This window comes from Podarcis raffonei, chromosome 14 (assembly GCF_027172205.1).
Source record: "Podarcis raffonei isolate rPodRaf1 chromosome 14, rPodRaf1.pri, whole genome shotgun sequence".
Taxonomy (NCBI): domain Eukaryota; kingdom Metazoa; phylum Chordata; class Lepidosauria; order Squamata; family Lacertidae; genus Podarcis; species Podarcis raffonei.
Genome location: NC_070615.1, coordinates 19,829,231 through 19,848,067, shown reverse-complemented (window position 1 = coordinate 19,848,067; position 18,837 = coordinate 19,829,231). Strand labels below are relative to the sequence as shown.

The following is an 18,837-nucleotide window of genomic DNA, read 5'->3' as shown; positions in this document are numbered from 1 at the left end:
AGCAGAGAACAACTGGAAAACAAAGGAACAGGAAACCAGTAACATCACATCCGTCTCCTGTCTTCCGTGAGACTTCCAATAGCCTGGAATGTCTCTGGAATGTAAACAGAGTCCTGTGACTCCAAAAGCACTGCACAGTGGTAACACACAGAAATTAACACTCCATGCCCCACCCCCAAAGTGCTTCTGACTGGCTGGACTGACTTTTGAAGTTCTGGCAGCAGTGATGTCAGTCTTCCAAGCAGAGGTGCCAGCTTGTGAGGGCGATGGGTGGGCAGACGTCGTGTGCATGATGTCAAGACATTGGGGGTTAGAACCAAATTCGGCGGCTGTGCTGCTTCAATGGCTGGCAGCTCCTCCTCCACCTCCTCCTGGAGCCGCCACTGTCAGGACGCAAGAGGATGCTTCCACCCTCTTTCACCTCTGCAACAGCTGGAGGAGGGGAAGAAGCTGGCCACTGGAGCCATGCTTGGCTTTGCACTTGGCTCAGTGCTCAGCCTCCTCCAGCTCCTCAAGATTGTGGGCGCCCAGCCCCCTCCCAAAAGATACTGAGGGGGCCCAAAACACTTTGGCTCCCAGGAGCGTGTGTCCCCCCCCCGCAAACCCACGGTCTAAAACTGCAATAACATTAGGTACTATCGCAACTTACTGGTATGTGTAATTGACTTGTGCCACTTTATTTAGAGCATTTGTACCCTGCTGTTCAGCCAGAAAAGGCTTCCAGAGCGGCTTATATTAAATCAAAACAAGACACCTGCAAGTACCTGCAGGCTTACATTCTTATCAACCAGTCAGTAAAATGAACAACACACAAGGAAAAAGGGGGACAAGGAGGGAAGAGGAAAATAAAACTCAAAACTCACATCAATTTCTAGATAGTTGTTCCTGTATAGACCAGCTGGCATAGTTCAGAGGCAGGAAGTGATGGAGCGAGGCATCCAGCAAAGCTGATACAACAAACACTCAGTTTCCAATCCCTGGTAAAATGGCTGCCTCCAGATGACAGCTGAGAGAAAAGAGGCCTGATGGACCTGCTCTGTTGCAGCGGAGCTGATGCAGTTGAAGGCCACTGGCTGAAGTCCTGCAGGTTAAATGCAAGCAAGGCAGAGAGCTTAAAAGCTCCTTTTGTGCAAGGAAAACTTTTAAGCTCTCTGCTTTGCTTGGAAAGCAAAGCCCTCTCTGCATGTCGGCCTCAGAATACCTGGAATGCCCCAGAAGATCTTGCGGGAACTTGGACAGTTCCATGAGATCTCATGGGACCTGGTGTACGACCTGGTATGCAAAGAGGGCATTGCTTCCCAAGCAAGACAGAGCACATAAGAGCTCAATGGGCACCAGCCACCATGGTTTGGCATTTGTTTTTTCAAAAACAGATGGTTTGTAATGGAAGAAAAGTGTGAGGGGCATCTTGTAGCCTTTTCGTAACCCCTTCTGAAATCTCCCAGTGCCCTGATTTCATCCTCCTCATAACTTTATGAAAGCTTTTTCATAATACATTAAGACAAAAGAAACTAATCTAAAAACAAAAACAGAGGGGAAAAAGAGAAAAGAAAACCCAGAGTTGTCTCTCAAAGGTAGCCCTTAACCCTTGTCTCACACAGAAAATGGTGGACTCTCCCAGCTCCCACCTAGGAGCTTTCCTTTCTCCTTCGAAGTCAGCCCAGATTTGATTCTCAAGTGGAACACAGTTTAAATGATTTGCATGCAGGGTTTAAGGGAGTCATAGCTTTAAAATTGTTGGCTCAAAGCCACCCTAATAAAGATTTTGCTTCGGACTGACCTGCACATAGATTGTTGTCATTAAAAAGTCCCCCAAATCACATTTTGAAGAACCTGGTTAACAGCATATGAAAGAGTTTCAGCTGGGAGAAAAACAGCAGCCCTCAACAAATGAGAATTCACATAAAGATACAAAAATGCATTAACTAAAAAGAAACGAATGATGAGAACAAATGTTAAAGTGAAGTATATTATAAGCAAGCCTATTATGAAATAAAAGGTTACCCCCGAGAGAAAATTGGGTTTCTTGTTTTTGAAAGAACATGAGAAACATTAATGGGAGGGGAAAAAAGTTGAAAACGCTGCTTGCAAAGTATCAGGTGTTTTGATTTTCTTTCAGATTTCTTTGATTCTCTCAATAGTCTAATTTGATGAGACTCCTTTTAAGGTTAGACAATAGTGTGTTTTATGACAAGTACCGCATAATAAAATAATTGTGTGATTAAAAATGCATTAGTAACGGAAGGGAGGGAAACAGCATAAAGCAATTCAAGGGGTGTCTGGGGAGCTTGCATAGAGGCACTGTTTTGTTTTTAAAAAATCATCTTTTAAAAACCTTCACACCCCAGAGTGAGAACAAAGGAGAAAAGCAATTAAGTTTACAAAAAGGGACTCACAAGATTTGATGCTACGGAGTCTAGTTTTTGCAGTTATCCGTCATGGACCAAAGAGTGTTGCAGTGAGATTACTTTCAGTTGCAAGTTCCTTCCTAATTCCAGTCTTGAAGGGTGGAATTGCCCCATGTCTGGACACTAGGAATCTGCTTATGGTAGCCTATGGCTCCCATCTGGCCCTCAGAAACTTCCAATCATGCCCTTGGCTACCTCAGGATATTTTGCACTTCAAAATGCTTTTCAGTTTCTAAAGAGAGATCGGAGCAAAGAGTCATTTAATCCAACACTTTCCTATCTTTTATTAAATTGCTAGATCTAATGCCACATCAGCAGAAATTCAAATGAGGAGATGATATGAGATAGCTATGCACTGTATCAGTTATGGATTAGCAACCAAGGAGATGTAGCATATGATGTAGAAAATGCATAAATTATTTTTCACAAAATGCCACCAGGTGGCATGGCACTTTACTGAGTACAAGAGGCCAGATCTCTGCCCTCGAGGTGGTTGCAATCTAAAAATTGACAGAGGCCCCTTTGAAGGAGTATCTTACTGCTTTAAATAGTCATGACTTCCCCCAAAGAACATGGGAACTGTCGCTTGTTAAGGGTGCTAGGAGTTATTAGTAGGAGACCTCTCTTCTGCTCACATAGCTACAATTCTCAGAGTACCCTGTTGTGGGGTAGGAGAGATGAATGCTCTCCTTTGGTTTCAGAAGGTATATGGGTAGATGAGTCTAAAAAGCCTGGGACCCAAATTTTCACAGCCCTCTAGCAGCTCATTTACCAGAAGTAATGTATTTAGCATTAACTCTGGAAGTGTAGACTCGATTCTGACCAAACTAAGCCTCCTGGTGTATATTTCGCTCTAGGAGGCTTAGTTTGGTCAGAATCGAGTATATACTTCCAGAGAATACAGAATACATTACTTCTAAATACATTACTTCTGTAAGTGAGCCCCCATAGCTGCTAGAGGATGATTAAAATTTGTGTTTAAGACTTGTCTACCCATGTGCTATCTGGAACCAAAGGGGCACATTGGTTGTCAGATGTGATTCCCCTCCCCCCAGTTCTCCCACCCCACTACTGGGGAGATGGATTGATTGTTAAACTAAACTGGAAACTGTAGTTTTGTGAAGGGAATAGGGGTCTCCCAGTTACTCTCAGTACCCTTAACAAACAAAGCCATGCCTGTTTAGAGCAGTATAATACTGCTTTAAATGTATAGTGCAGAAAAGCCCAGAGGAGAAAAATAACAGAGGAGGATACCTGAAATCAGGAGTAAACAGCGAAAGACTACTATGCAATAGTCTCAATTGCAGATGCTTTGGCTCAGTTTCAAGTTTATCTCCGGGGGGGGGGCATGGGGGCATTTTAAACATTACCAATGAAGCATGGGCATGGCAACCGGCCACACATGTAATGTGGCAGTCCCCTCTTCTTTTGTTGCACACTCCTGCAAACTTCTAATTTTGAGGAGCTGGAGGCATTTGTGATGGTTTGCGAAAGTTGTGCCCATGTTGGAAAAGAATGCAAACCCCACACCTTGGTCATTATATGTGGAGGTCAGACACCTGTGTAAAAATTACAGCACAAGGGTATGGTGTCTACTCAACCTTGTATACATGCTGTGCATCCCTCTATGTGCACGAGGAGATGCAAACAGGGACTCTGTCCTGCATCAACATTTGGTAATGTGCGAAGCCACTTTTCGTATAGCAATTTTGAGGACCAGAGAATGAGAACTTGTCAACTGCATGTCCTGTTCTGGAAAAACCTCCATAGATGCACAATGTACAGTTTGAAGGATACACGATCCTCTTCAGCTGTGGGCACTTTTCTTGGAGGATTAAAGTTGTTACTTAATATGTCTGTATTGAGCCTCAAGAGCCCCCTTTCATCACCTTTAAATAGGCTCCATTGCATTTATTTGGCCTACTTTTGCTGAGGCCAAAATAGAAATGCTGGGTTGAGGGCCACTTTGGTTTGGCAAAAGGACAGCGGAGCCTAGGCTATTCTCCATTTGCACATGCCAAGCCATTTAGAAGGTTCTGCCCGATCCATGCAGAAAAGCCCAGACAATTAATAATAATGATATTAATGCAATTAATTTATTAAAAGGTAAAGGGACCCCTGAATGTTAGGTCCAGTTGCGGACAACAGCTTTCGGGTCATGTGGCCAGCATGACTAAACCACTTCTGGCGAACCAGAGCAGTGCACGGAAATGCCATTTACCTTCCCGCCGGAGTGGTACCTATTTATCTACTTGCACTTTGAACTGCTAGGTTGGGAGGAGCAGGGACCGAGCAGTGGGAACTCACCCCATCGTGGGGATTCGAACTGCCGAACTTCTGATCGGCAAGCCCTGGGCTCTGTGGTTTAGACCACAGTGCCACCCGCATCCCTTAATTAATTTATTAATCACCTCCTAAAGCACTGTCTCAAGGCAATTTATACACAAGATGTTTAAAAACAGTTAAACACACAAAACAACAACTACATTTAAAACAAGACTAAACCCTTAAGAAGTAGACACTCGTGATAAAGAACCTCTCTCTTTCCCTGGGTCAAGCTTGACCTGGAAGTGGAGTTGCGGCTGGGTGTGAGAAAGCTGCCTTAGCGGGTGGCAGTGTTCCCGCCCACTCTCCTCTCTCTGCCCTCGGCTTAGGTTTGACCCATGGATGGAGCTGCAATTGGCAGTGTTGGGTCTTTGTGTGAGGAAGCTGTCTCTGTTTGCACCCCCTCAAGAAAAGCGCCATGGCCCCCCCAGCCCGCCCATGCTATGTCACTGATTCTGAACTAGCTGAAGTTTCTGAACCATCTTCATAGTAACAGGTCACATTAATCTGACCTAGCGGTTACCAGAGCACATAGATGGCAGAATTAAGCTGATGGAAGGCACTCTGCGCCACTAAGCTCCCTGAGTCTTAAGCAACAGCAATGGCTCCAGGAATACCCCCAAGCAGCGTATCTGCTCCTTCAGAGGGACTGTAGCCCCTTCAAGGGCAGGCAGCCTCCCATTCATCCGGTCTAGGGAACAACCCACTAACAGTGCCATACTCTTATCTGGATTGAGTTTCAGTTTATTGACTCTCATTCAGTCCATTACTGAGGCAAGACTATGGTCCAGCACTGACACACCTGCAGATGAAAAGGCGAAGTAGAGGTTTGTGTAGACAGATAACTCTGGGTTCATAGATGCATACTGTACCATTGTTCCTCAGGCTGGACTCAAAGCTTTTGGCACCAAGGCTGTTGGAAACTGGAGTGCGGGCTTCTCCACCTCCTCCTCTTAGAGTTTCAGAGGTTCTTCACGGTATCAACCAAGAGAGCCCCAAGATCCTTAGCTTTGGATTCAAGGGGACCTGCCTGCTCCTCAAAGTCTTAAGTCTGTCAGGTTTGTCCTCTGAGAGGTTCATAGCTGGTGCCAGGTCAGGGCTCAGTGGGTCAGCTGAATAAATTGACATTCCTTGACTGGAAAGGTCTTAGTTTGCACTGATTCTGCAAATTCTAGGATGCAGTGGGACTTTGAATGAAATGTGTACATATTCACTCTGAATACTATAAAAACTCATGGCATTGCAAACGTCAGGAAAAAACTACAGCCCTCAACGATCTGGGAACTAAAATTGGAAGGGGTAGTTTAAAAAGCTGGAGAAAGATCCAGCTAAACTTTGTTTTGAGCACTGGATGTTATTGAGAAATGCATTAGAGATGGGTCCAGGAGAAATGAAGCTGGTGGAGTTTTCACAGCTGTTCCCAAACATGTGCCGATGAACCAAATTTTGCTTTAAAGCAGAGATGGATGGTGAGGAAGGTACAACTATGCACTTAGCCTCCTGGCAGTGGAGAGTTTCTCCCTCTGTGGGCACTTCAGTGGGAACACTGGATTGGAGCTTTGCCTGCATATGCCAAGGGCCTGTTGCACAGTGCTTCTGTCCTTCTGGTGGAACTCCTTTCCCCTGGGGGAAGACAACTTCCACCCTATCCTTTGGTGCTGGTTAGGATTGCTCTCTAATAGTGTTAGGGGGAAAAAGAGTTGATTCATAGAACTATGGGGAAATATTTCTCATGCATCAAAGGACATTTCATGTTTGGCTAACATACAGCTAGGTATTTAATATGTGGCAAACCATTTTGTGGTGCTGATGTTAGCAATGATTTTGTTGCAATGTTAAAAAAATCAAAAGTCACTTGAATGATTATAACCCATTATTAATATACAAAGAGAATACAAAAAAACCCAGGGTTTTCTCCCACCCATCGCCCAACTTCAGTCTTGGAAGAGCATTTTATTTTTAAATTGCTTGTTTGATATGACCCTGGGGAAGATAAAACAATTTTCTTCTCCTCCTTCACATCAAATAAAATATTTATTGATAAATATCCCACTGAATAAAATAGGTGGATTTGGTTCTATTTCTCTTCTTGGTCATCCGTTTCTTTACATTCCCTTTACTCCAAGATGTGATCACACTTGGAAACATGTGGAATGAGTTTTGTGTGATTAATGAAGTCTGGATAAATTTAATGCCTTGGAACTGACACAGGAGTGTTCCCCAGATGTATACTGAAGGGGAAGGAGGGTCAAGCCCATCATCCCCAACCTCAGCATTGACCTTCTCCCAGACATGCCTCTGACAACTGCTGCCTCTTCATTTGTCCTTCCATCCTGATGTGCTCTTCAGTCCTAACTTGTGACTTGCTTCTTGACCCTGCCCCATGATTTACTCTGTACTCTTTGGTTTCCATTTGGTTCTGACTACTGGATGATCCCACAGTTCCAAGCCTTGGGCTCCTAGCTCAACTCCAGACTGCTGCCAATAGCCCAGCCCCAACAATTACGATACCTTGTGTTAAAGATGGGTGAACTTTCAGTTTCTCCACAGTTTTTTTATTTTCCCCTCTTGAGTTCATTTCTGCTCTGCATCAGCTTGCATTTTTTTCTTCTTGAAATGTTCTCCTAAAATTCATCACCATTATAGTGGACATTTCTCCTAAAACACATGTTTTTGTACACACTTTGTTTCAGTGTAATGCCTTTTTGTACCTTATTTTAACCATTTTTTGCAGACCTCTAATGTGTATACTTTCTCTGTACACATTTTTTTTTACATTGGAAAATTCAGGGAAGTGTGAATTTTGAAAGGTAGCTGTATCTTGGTTTGTGTAACATTTCCAGAACTGTGAATTAGGTAGGTTTGTATGGAAATGCAAATTGAACCACATTCCTACCACTGAGCCACAAATACCAACGTGTTGACTTCAACAAGGCACCAGTTTTTGAATTGCAGATTTCTCAGGATAGCTGTGCTTCAGTTTGTGTATTGTTTCAGGGAGTGTGAATTTAGGTAGGTTCACATTAAAGCGGGATCCAACCTGAATTTCTCCCCCATCCCTACTTTATTTAGTGGCAAGAGTTGGCTGTCCTTGGTGCTGAATACCCAGCCCTGCCTAAGATTTCCTTTTCTCTTCTGTGACTTTAAATCAGGCACAAACAGAGCTACCTTGACTTCTGCATGGCTTTGATCTGCTTCGTGTGTTTGAATTTAGCACAAACACTCAATGGAGCCAGCAGTGTCAGAACAGCAACTCCGACAAAGGGAATTATGTAGAAAGAGGTGAAGGAAGGAGCAACTTCAAGTGCTGCCTGAAGCCTTGTAGCCATGTATTTTGGGATTTGCCAACCCCAGATATTCCACCCCTTGTCTGGAAGATGAAGTCATGCATTCCTTTCCTGAGCTAAATTTCTTACGTGTTTTGCTTCTTTCCTTCCCCATAAGTTGGGTTTGATCAGCAGCACACACTTTCTGGGTGTCTCAAGGTGAGAGTACTCATGTTCTCAGAAACACTTTTGCAAAAATAACAGGGTATTTAAGAATGGGAGGTTCTTAAATCTGTCCCATACACAACCACTTACACACCTATTGGATTCCCCCTAGCCAGTCTCTACCGTCCCGCAAATTCCTTCCATTCAGGTTTACCTTCAGTGTCATAGCCAGGATGTGCTGAGGGTCTTTGTAAGGGAGAATCAGTACATGGAGGAAGAGTTAAGCATCCCCTTCTGCTTAATGATTCTCTCCCAGAAATGTCCCACTGCCCTAATATTATGACATTCACACAGGGTTTCTGACCGTATTACCTTGTAACATGTAAATCCACCCACAGAACTGCCATAAAACTAAGACACACACACACACAAGTTTTTATTTGCATCCCCTTATATAAATATACTCCCTGGTGTCAGGGACCAGGAGTCAGATTCCTTTTTTCTAAGTAATGGCGGCAAGGACTTGTGGGGAAGGCTGAGCAAGGCCAGCCCCAGAAGCTCTGCTATCAGATGAACACCCCCAGTCTGATGATGTAGCACTGCCTTCTTCTGATTAAGAAGACTCTACTCTTGAAGATCCAGGAGATCCTGAAGCTCCGCTCCCCTAAATCCATCGCAGTAGGAGATTACTGGAGAAGAGTTAGCCACTTTAAGTCAAGCAGCAACATGCAGCACAGGTGGTGCTAACAATCAGGTTGCATCTACTATATAAGGGCTCAGTTTCGGCTTGTTTCTTGCTAGTATGGTTCCAGAGCTTTGTCTACCCTAGAGCTTGCCTTGTCTTACACTTGGGTTGGGCTGTGTCTTATGTTGCTGAACAGCAGAGCAGGGCACCTAATAATATGTGTGGCTTGTGAGGAGCCTCAAGGGACAGTAGAGAGGTCTGCATTTGAGCCTTGGACCTATGGTGCGCATCCCTGATCAAGTTGACCAGTCACTTTGCAAACCTGAGGGGGCGGGTACTGTATCATTTCCTTCACCAGGTGGATGGATTTCATGGTTAGATTTCAGCAATAAAGACTGTGTTGATTTATGCTCCTATTGCACTGAGTTGTTTATTTTAGCTGATTGGATTGCCTGTTGCCTAAGCCATTAACACAAGCGGTGATGACATAAGGTGGGGTTTTTTTGACAACTTGCTGAGCAGTTGATCTGAGATTCAAACATGTTACCCAGTGGAAACAAAAACAACACATTTTAAACTAGCCCCCTACAGGATCTGAAGGGGAAAAATGTGTCTGAGTGCTTCATCTAGCATTAAGCATCAACTATGGCAGTCAGCTTCATTTCAGAAGTCTTTGGGTGTTACGCAAAGCTGCAATTTCTGCTTATTTATGAATGGACAAGTTGCCCACGATTACATGAAGAAGGTGCAGAACAGGCTAGCGAGAGGATGTAGCCTGGTAAGAATGCTACCGGCAAGACACAGAAGCCTAGATGACTGCATTTGGCCCTCAGGCTTGAGGTTCCTCACCCCCTGTTGTGGTTGGGGAAGGGACATTGCTCAGTGGTAGAACATCTGCTTTGCATGACCTCTCCAAGTCGGGTTGGGAAAGGCTTCTGGTCTGTAACCCTGGACAGCTGCTTCCAGTCAGCATAGACCAGGGTTTCCCAAACTTGAGTCTCCAACTGTTTTTGGACCACAGTTCCCATCATCCCTGACACTGGTCCTGCTAGCTAGGGATGATGGGAGTTGTAGTCCAAAAACAGCTGGAGACTCAAGTTTGGGAAATGCTGGCATAAACAATGCTGAGCCAGGTGGATCCCTTTACCTTTTTTTAAAAAAAATATTTAGGTGGATCAAATGATCTGAGCCAGTATAAAGCACTTTCCTGTGTTCCTGTGTTTATGAAGATATTTACTATGATAAACTTGTTTGGTTTACAGGTGCCAGAAGGCACTCGGCTGTTTTTGTACTCTTGATTTCTCTTTCCGTCCCAGCAGCTCTTAAATGTGGATAGCAGCAAATGCTCCAAGACAGTGAAGAGTGATCACATGCTTTAATGATAGCAACCAGGCGGCATGCGGCTTATGACTCATAGAATTGTAGAGTTAGAAGGGACCTCGAGGGTCATCTAGTCCAACCCCCTGCAATGCAGGAAACTCAACTAGATCATGCATGGCAAATGGCCATCCAACCCATGCTTAAAAGCCTCCAAGGAAGGAGAGTCAACCACCTCTCATGCGAGTCTGTCCCACTGTTGAAGACCCATCATTTGTCTCTTCTCTGTGGAACTTCTCTCCATATTCCATTTTACCCAAAGGGTTCATAAAGCGGGGGGGGGGAGAGGGGGAGAGCGAGCGCTTTGTGTATTCCTTTTTGGCATGCACCATAGCATTTACAACAATGTGTTTACATATTGCAGAGTTCCTATGATAAGGATGTGATTCTGAATATCCTGGGTGTTCTCACATGCCTCCTTTCTGTTGGTAAGTGGAAAAGTGAACATTTCATGTAGTGCATTGCCAAAAATTCCTTCCCCATCAATTAATGAGAAAAGAAATATTGCATTTGAATATTAGAAAAAGGGAGGGAACTTTTTCAGTAAAACTTATGGGTCGGTTTTTTTTGTTTTTTTGTTTCACTTTATCCTTTTTTTCTGGGTGGCTGATGAGTTTTGTGAGTGCCCTTTCATTCATTCATTCTACAAATCATGACATTGTTTTCACTTTTGTGCAGTCTTTCAAGGTGCCCTCTGGTGAAGACTGGTCCATTAGAGTGAATGGGGGATTGAGGTCAGACAGACTCAAACTGAAAATCTATATTATTGTTATTATTATTAGTCCAGAAGGCTTTTAAACTGAATTCTGATATAATAATAATAATAATAATAATAATAATAATAATAATAATAATAATAATAATACCCCACCCATCTGGCTGGATTTCACAGCTTCCTGCAGAATACAAAAACATAATAAAATATAAAAACATAGGAAGTTTTAACTTTCAGCCCTATTGCATCGGGTCTCCTTTACACCGCTAAAAAGTGACACTGATTAAGTGGTATACAAATTGTTGAGATAAGTAAGTAAATAAAAAATAATATGAAAGCCACTCTGAGTTTTCAGGGTCCCTGTTGGACTTGAATATTTGCTTGTATGTTTATGTGTGGTGGGGAAAGGACTTCACAACTATTCCATTTTCTTGCTTCCACTTAGGGACGAACAGGAGGCTTCACTATACAATTAGCAAAGGTGGCAGCGAAGCACTTCTGCAGGCTCTGGTGAATGCGACGCAAACTCCCACACCGGACTATGACATCCTCTTGCCCCTCTTTCGTCTGCTGGCCAAAGTTGGCCAAAAAGGTACAGTTGCTGAACCGTGGGTACATGTCCACCAGTATTGCGATGCTGTGTTGCTAGCTGTGTCATTGCGTCCCACATAGGGATGCGGGTGGCGGTGTGGTCTAAACCACCGAGCCTCTTGGGCTTGTCGATCAGAAGGTCAGTGGTTTGAATCCCTGCAGCGGGGTGAGCTCCTGTTGCTCTGTCCCAACTCCTGTCAACCTAGCAGTTCAAAAGCACACCAGTGCAAGTAGATAAATAGGTACCAATGTGGCGGGAAGGTAAATGGTGTTTCCATGTGCTCTGGTTTCCGTCACAGTCCTCTGTGTGCCAGAAATGGTTTAGTCATGCTGGCCACATGACTGGGAAAGCCATCTGTGGACAAACGCTGACTCCCTCGGCCTGAAAGTGAGATGAGCGCCACACCCCATAGTCACCATTGACTGCACTTAACTATCCAGAGGTCCTTTACCTTTTAGCTTTTACCTTGTACTCCACATCTCAGAGTGAGATATTTCAGTCACCTCAAAAAAATGAGGTCCTAGTTGAGGCACTTTGGACTATCAAAGCCACAGAGGTAGTATTCAGTTGTGTTTCCCTCACTGAAGCTTAGACCGGGGTGTGGGGTTGGGGGACCTAGGAACCCAGGAAACTACTTTACTTTGAGTCAGACCTTTCTTTTTTAAGGCAAGTCTATCTGGACACGTGGATGTTGATGTGTTTTAATCTCTTTTCCTGTTAGTTTCAATTTTTTTTAAAAAAAAGTTTGAAAAATGTTTTTTTTGATAATTTTAATATTTCTTGAAAATTGTTTGGAGGTTTTGCTACCGTCCTGTGGCATTCACATTTTTTGTTAAAAAATAAATAATCAAAATCATTTCCTCCTCCTCCTCCTGCTGTCTCTCAGATAAGAAGTTTGGGCTGAAGGCACAAAGACTGGAGGTGATTGATATGACACTCAGCTTGGCAAGGAAAAATCTAAATCACCACCAGAATCTCACCCACTGCCTTTGGGCACTGCATGTTTATGCCTCTAGTGGTGAGTATGCAATCCCTTTCCCTTCTTCCTTGTGTGCGTTAACAGCCCTTTCCTCCCATAATTCTATGGAATGATGCTGATGCACAGTCCTATTCCTACCCCCCCAAAAAATCACTGGATAATTTCTCTTTTCTCCCCCTATATCTGTGAAAGTGGTCCCCCGGCCCGGTTTCACTGCCTGCAAATAGAGTGGAGAATTTTGGGAAGCAACTTCCGTTTAGGAGATGGTTAGTGGGGGGCTTCTTCTAGCAACTTCTGGGTCCCCACTGAAGATTTCCGTTCCATCTGGGATGATGGAAGTCACAATCCAGAACATCGTGACAATACAGTGGTACCTTGGTTCGCAAACTTAATCTCTTCCGGAAGTCTGTTCCAAAACCAAAGCGTTCCAAAACCAAGGCGCGCTTTCCCATAGAAAGTAATGCAAAACAGGTTAATCCGTTCCAGACTTTTAAATACAACCCCTAAAACAGCATTTTAACATGAGTTTTACTATCTAACGAGACCATTGATCCATAAAATGAAAGCAATAATCAATGTGCTGTACTATAAAATAAATAAAACAGCATTGTAGATGATAAAAAATTTTTTAAAAATGTTTTTTCTTCCCTGCACTGATGATAGTCATTGTTTGGATAGGGGGCTTTTATCCATTTCCACAGTCACACAATCAAACAATCAATCAGTAGCTGAACTAGGATCCACACAGTCACAAAAACAAATTAATTGAAAAAGCCTCAAAACAAAAAATGCAAAATAAATAGCAAAAACAAAAGCACCAAATATAAGCTCCAAATATCACCTTAGAACACTGCAATCAGAAATGGAAGGCTTGAATTACAATGGGGGGATGCAAATTAGCAGCGCAACAGGAAACACAGGGGGACTAAAAATGGAGCACGTTCAGTTTCTGAAGAAAAGTTCAGAAACCGGAACACCTACTTCCAGTTTTGCAGTGTTTGGGTTCCAAGTTGTTTGTGAACTAAGCTGTTCAAAAACCGAGGTACCACTGTACCAGGTTGGAGAAGCCTGTATTAAAAATTCAGAACCCAAACTTACTCAAACCTGCACTTCTCAGCTTCTGGACGATCATAGGCAGGCAAATTAGTGGTGCCATTGTGATCACCTACAATTATGACCTGGGTTGGTAGAATGTGGCATCTTTTAAAAGAGGGATGGCTAAGCTGTGGTCCTCCAGATATTGGTGGACTACTGTTCCCATCACCCCGGTTATCAACTATGCTGGCCGAGGCTGATGGGAGTTGGAGTCTAGCAACCTTAGTGGGTAATAGGTTAGCAAATCCTTCCACCCCCAGGCTCTTCATCAGTGGGTTCTCAAAAGGACGTGTCAATGAATCATCCAGACAATGCCAGCCCAAGACCCAAAGGTCTTGCTGCATCTTCCTGCTGTTATCTATTCCACCTTCCCCTATGGACACTACTTGAAGGAGATTATGAATGTAAGAACAAAAGAGGAACCAATGGCCTATCTAGTCCAGCATCCTGTTTTCACCAGATGCCTGTGAAACCCCTGCAAGCAGGACCCAAGCACAAGAGCCCTCTCCCTCCTGTAGTTTCCAGCAAGTGGTATTCAGAAGCATTTTTGCCTCCAATCATGTAGGCGGAAGTTTGGCCACCACGGCTAGTAGCCATTGATAACCTTCCCCTCCATGAATTTGCCCAATCCTTTTTTAAAGGCATCCAGGTTGGTGGCCATCCTTGCCACTTGTGGGACCAAGTCCCATAGTTTAACTATGCACTGCATGAAGAAGGACTTTCTTTTATATGCCCTGAATCTTCCAACATTCAGCTTTGCTGGGTGTCCACAAGATCTTACTGTTATGAAAGATGTCTGTGTGTGGGGGTGGGGTGGGGGGTGGAGGACATTTCTCTAGCTGCTTTCTCCAAGGTTATTTCACCCTGCTTAATGGTAGGTCTGCACATGATTCTCTCCGGCAGAACGACTGGTGATTCTGTCCCTAATTTCCGACGTCATCAGTCTTTGCCAACTGCTCTTGCTGCTCCTTCTTGACCTCCTCTAACCTAGTGGTTGTTTCCCCTTTGGAGAATCCTAATTGGGCCACCAGCCTTTGGCATGGCTCGACAAGCTTAGCATTTCAGATCTTCCCCCTGAAGATTTAATGCTACTGGCTGCTGGCCTCGTGGGTTTCCTATGTGTTTACAGGAGCCCCACTGGCTTCTCACTATGGACCTTCCTGGGAAGGCTGCCAAGCATGTTCTTCCAGCCCTTCTGAGATAAGCATTATTTGAAAGGTGAATGTAACAGAGATGGCACTTGAAATGCATCTGGATTTAGATTGCAGGGTGCTTTATCCACAGCCCCCCTCCAGTGTCAGGGGCCTTGCTCACACTTTGCCTGGTTGCCACATGCAGCAGAATGAGGAGCTGGAATGCTGAGGTGCAAGGCCAGATTTAGGAGCCAGCAGCCACTTGGGATGCCTAACTCGAAAGTGTGTGCCAAGCTCAGTCGTGGGTGCTGCTGCTGCCATGGCAGAAAAAATATGGTACAAGCACTTGAGAAGCTGGCAACGCTGATCTCTCTGTGTGGCCAGTGTCATAACCTCCAGCATTTCTCCGATGAAAATAGGGACTTCCTATTCAACAACAACATTTTTATTTATACCCCGCTCATAGAACTGGGTTGCCCCAGCCACTCCGGGTGGCTTCCAAAATATATAATAAAAATATATTAAAACATTAAACATTAAAGAAAATCCCTATACAGGGCTGCCTTCAGCTGTCTTCTAAGGTTGTATACCGCATTTTTCGCACGATTGGACGCACCGGACCATAGGGCGCACCTAGTTTTTTTGGGGGGAAATAAAGGAAAAAAAATTTCCCTTTATTTCCCCCCCAAAAGCAGGTCAGGGAAACCGAACCAGGTCGAGGAACAGCGGGATAGTGGCGCTGCGCCTCCCTGCTGTCCCCCGAGCTTGTGGGGCTGGCTGATGTCTGCCTGGCGCGAGGGGCGCTCTGCTTCAGGGCGCCCCTCGCGCCGGGCGGCAGGCTGCTATCCGCAGCGTGGGGAGCCCTGCGGGGAACTCCTGCAAGGCTCCCCACGCTGCGGATGTGTTCCCGAAGCGCCGGGCGCTCTGCTTTGAGGGCGCCCGACGCTCTGGGAAGCAGGCTGCTATCCGCAGCCTAGACATCCCTGCGGGATCTCCCGCAGGGTTGCCTAGGCTGCGGATGTGTTCCTGAAGCGCTGGGCGCTCTGCTTTCAGGGCGCCCGACGCTCCGGGAAGCAGGCTGCTATCCGCAGCCTAGACATCCCTGCGGGATCTCCCGCAGGGTTGCCTAGGCTGCGGATGTCTTCCCGAAGCGCCGGGCGCTCTGCTTTCAGGGCGCCCGACGCTCCGGGAAGCAGGCTGCTATCCGCAGCCCAGACATCCCTGCGGGACCTCCCGCAGGGTTGCCTAGGCTGCGGATGTCTTCCCGAAGCGCTGGGCGCTCTGCTTTCAGGGCGCCCGACGCTCCAGGAAGCAGGCTGCTATCTGCAGCCTAGACATCCCTGCGGGACCTCCCGCAGGGTTGCCTAGGCTGCGGATGTCTTCCCGAAGCGCCGGGCGCTCTGCTTTCAGGGCGCCCGACGCTCCGGGAAGCAGGCTGCTATCCGCAGCCCAGACATCCCTGCGGGACCTCCCGCAGGGTTGCCTAGGCTGCGGATGTCTTCCTGAAGCGCCGGGCGCTCTGCTTTCAGGGCGCCCGACGCTCCGGGAAGCAGGCTGCTATCCGCAGCCCAGACATCCCTGTGGGACCTCCCGCAGGGTTGCCTAGGCTGCGGATGTCTTCCCGAAGCGCCGGGCGCTCTGCTTTCAGGGCGCCCGACGCTCCGGGAAGCAGGCTGCTATCCGCAGCCCAGACATCCCTGTGGGACCTCCCGCAGGGTTGCCTAGGCTGCGGATGTCTTCCCGAAGCGCCGGGCGCTCTGCTTTCAGGGCGCCCGACGCTCCGGGAAGCAGGCTGCTATCCGCAGCCTAGACATCCCTGCGGGACCTCCCGCAGGGTTGCCTAGGCTGTGGATGTCTTCTCGAAGCACCGGGCGCTCTGCTTTCAGGGCGCCCGACGCTCCAGGAAGCAGGCTGCTATCCGCAGCCTAGACATCCCTGCGGAATCTCCCGCAGGGTTGCCTAGGCTGCGGATGTCTTCCTGAAGCGCCGGGCGCTCTGCTTTCAGGGCGCCCGACGCTCCGGGAAGCAGGCTGCTATCCGCAGCCTAGACATCCCTGCGGGACCTCCCGCAGGGTTGCCTAGGCTGCGGATGTGTTCCCGAAGCGCCGGGCGCTCTGCTTTCAGGGCGCCCGACGCTCCGGGAAGCAGGCTGCTATCCGCAGCCTAGACACGGCTAGCGGAGCGCTAATCCCGAAGCTTGGGGCTGCGGAGCTCAGCGCGCCCCAAGCTTCTGGGTGCCGGCAAGGTCTAGACGGCTAGCGGAGACCTTGCCGGCACCCAGAAGCTTGGGGCGCGCTGAGCTCCGCACGCCCCAAGCTTCGGGATTAATGCAGCGCTCCGCTAGCCGTGGGAGAGCTGGGTCTCCCACGGCTAGCGGATAGCTTCCTGAAGCCTGGAGAGCGAGAGGGGTCGGTGCGCACCGACCCCTCTCACTTTCCAGGCTTCAGCGAAAGCCTGCATTCGCTCCATAGGACGCACACACATTTTCCCTTGCTTTTTAGGAGGGAAAAAGTGCGTCCTATGGTGTGAAAAATACGGTAGTTACTTAGCTCTTTGGCTCGGGGACCGCATAACTTTATAGCCTCCAACTTTTCTCCAATGAAAATGGGGGCATTCTGGGATCAAATCAGAAACTGGGACAGCTTCTCTAGATCTGGGACTGTCTCTGGAAAATAGGGACACTTGTAGGGTTTGCAGTGTTGTGTTAATGGCTGCGGTGTTGTTCTGCAATCGTGGGAATATTTACAACATCAGGGCCCTTTCAACAAATGGTGTGAACATGAAGTTTTGTGACTGGGTGCATGCCTGAAAATTTATCATCTTAGATGGCAAGGGAGAAATTATGAGGGCAAATGGTTGATCAAAGCTGAGAAATGGGCCACCTATGAGAGTAAATGTTGCAGAGGATTCTGGTGTATGTTCTACCAGGGCTTGTCAGTGTGGTGCCTTGGGTGCAAGTGTGCCTACCAGTACCTCATATTGTGCAGAAATCTCCACTCAAAAATCCACAATGGGTGGGAGACTGTTGTTAACCTGGTGATATAATCCATAATAGTGCATATTCTGTTTAGTTTGATTGCTTTGTCAATGCTACTTCATAGCTCATATGCAAATTATATCCAATTGATTTAAGTCGCTCTAAATGTAATCATATTTTATGTTGTTTTGTATTCCTATAAATTCAATTTTCTCTATAAGTTCTATAAGATTCATAATTTCATTTTCATTTCACTTAAGCTTTGTATATTAATAAACTGAGTGATTTGTTTCAGTTGGAGCCTGGTTCTTATGGGCAGGCTTTAGTCCCTATTCCACTGGGTTGCTACTGAGCAAAAACGAATCGTGATTAGAATCGATTGATAGTCCATTGCATAGTGTGCCCTGATGTTGATTGGATCACCAGATTAAAAAGTGTTTGTTCTTCCTGCTTGGTTCCTGTTTGTACTGGCTTGACCTCTCTTAAACACCTCCATAAGAGCTGTTTTGGGACTGGCTCACACAGCATTTCCTCAAAATTCCTAATGTGTCCAGCCCACTGGCTTCCAAAGGTTGGTATTCCTTTTTCTACACTGACTGAACACAGAGTTCACACAGAGTGCTGGCCACAAGTCTGCCATTTTGAGATATGACTAAACTCTAATACACCCAACTTTATCATGTTGCTGAGCATAGCAGGGAAATATCTTCCTGTAGTGGGCAAACTCTTTCAGGGAAGTTACAGAACACCTGACTGAGTAATTCCCCAGGTTTCACCAAAAGGGCTGATTCCAGATTTGAAGAAGCCTTGGGCAAAGTGTCCTCTAATGAAGACTGGGAGCCACCGCATTAGTGTCCTCCATTGCCCAGAGCAATGCATTGTGGGAAATAAAAATGGCCACAGCTTTCCAGGCCCAGTGCCTGGTGCTCATCAGTGCACAAGAAAAAGGATTATTATAATGGGGCCCCAAGGACAGGCATCAGTTCTAAGCTCTGCCAGGGCCCTAGCATCCACCTGAGAGTACCACCTGCTGACTCTGGGTCTGTTCCTGAACCCACAGTTTGAAAACTAGCAAGTCAAGGGGCAGGATAGTGGGGCCAGATGGATAAATGCTTCAACC

At 46.2% G+C, this 18,837-nt stretch overlaps 1 protein-coding gene across 1 annotated transcript in view; it reads left to right on the top strand.

The window, feature by feature from the left end:
- Positions 1–18,837, top strand: part of AGBL1 (AGBL carboxypeptidase 1) — a 414,373-nt gene that overhangs the window by 15,834 nt on the left and 379,702 nt on the right. The window contains exons 2-4 of the mRNA XM_053364617.1: positions 10,591–10,654; positions 11,387–11,533; positions 12,420–12,551. Coding sequence (XP_053220592.1) covers positions 10,591–10,654; positions 11,387–11,533; positions 12,420–12,551 — 343 coding nt within the window. The remainder of the gene's footprint in view (positions 1–10,590; positions 10,655–11,386; positions 11,534–12,419; positions 12,552–18,837) is intronic.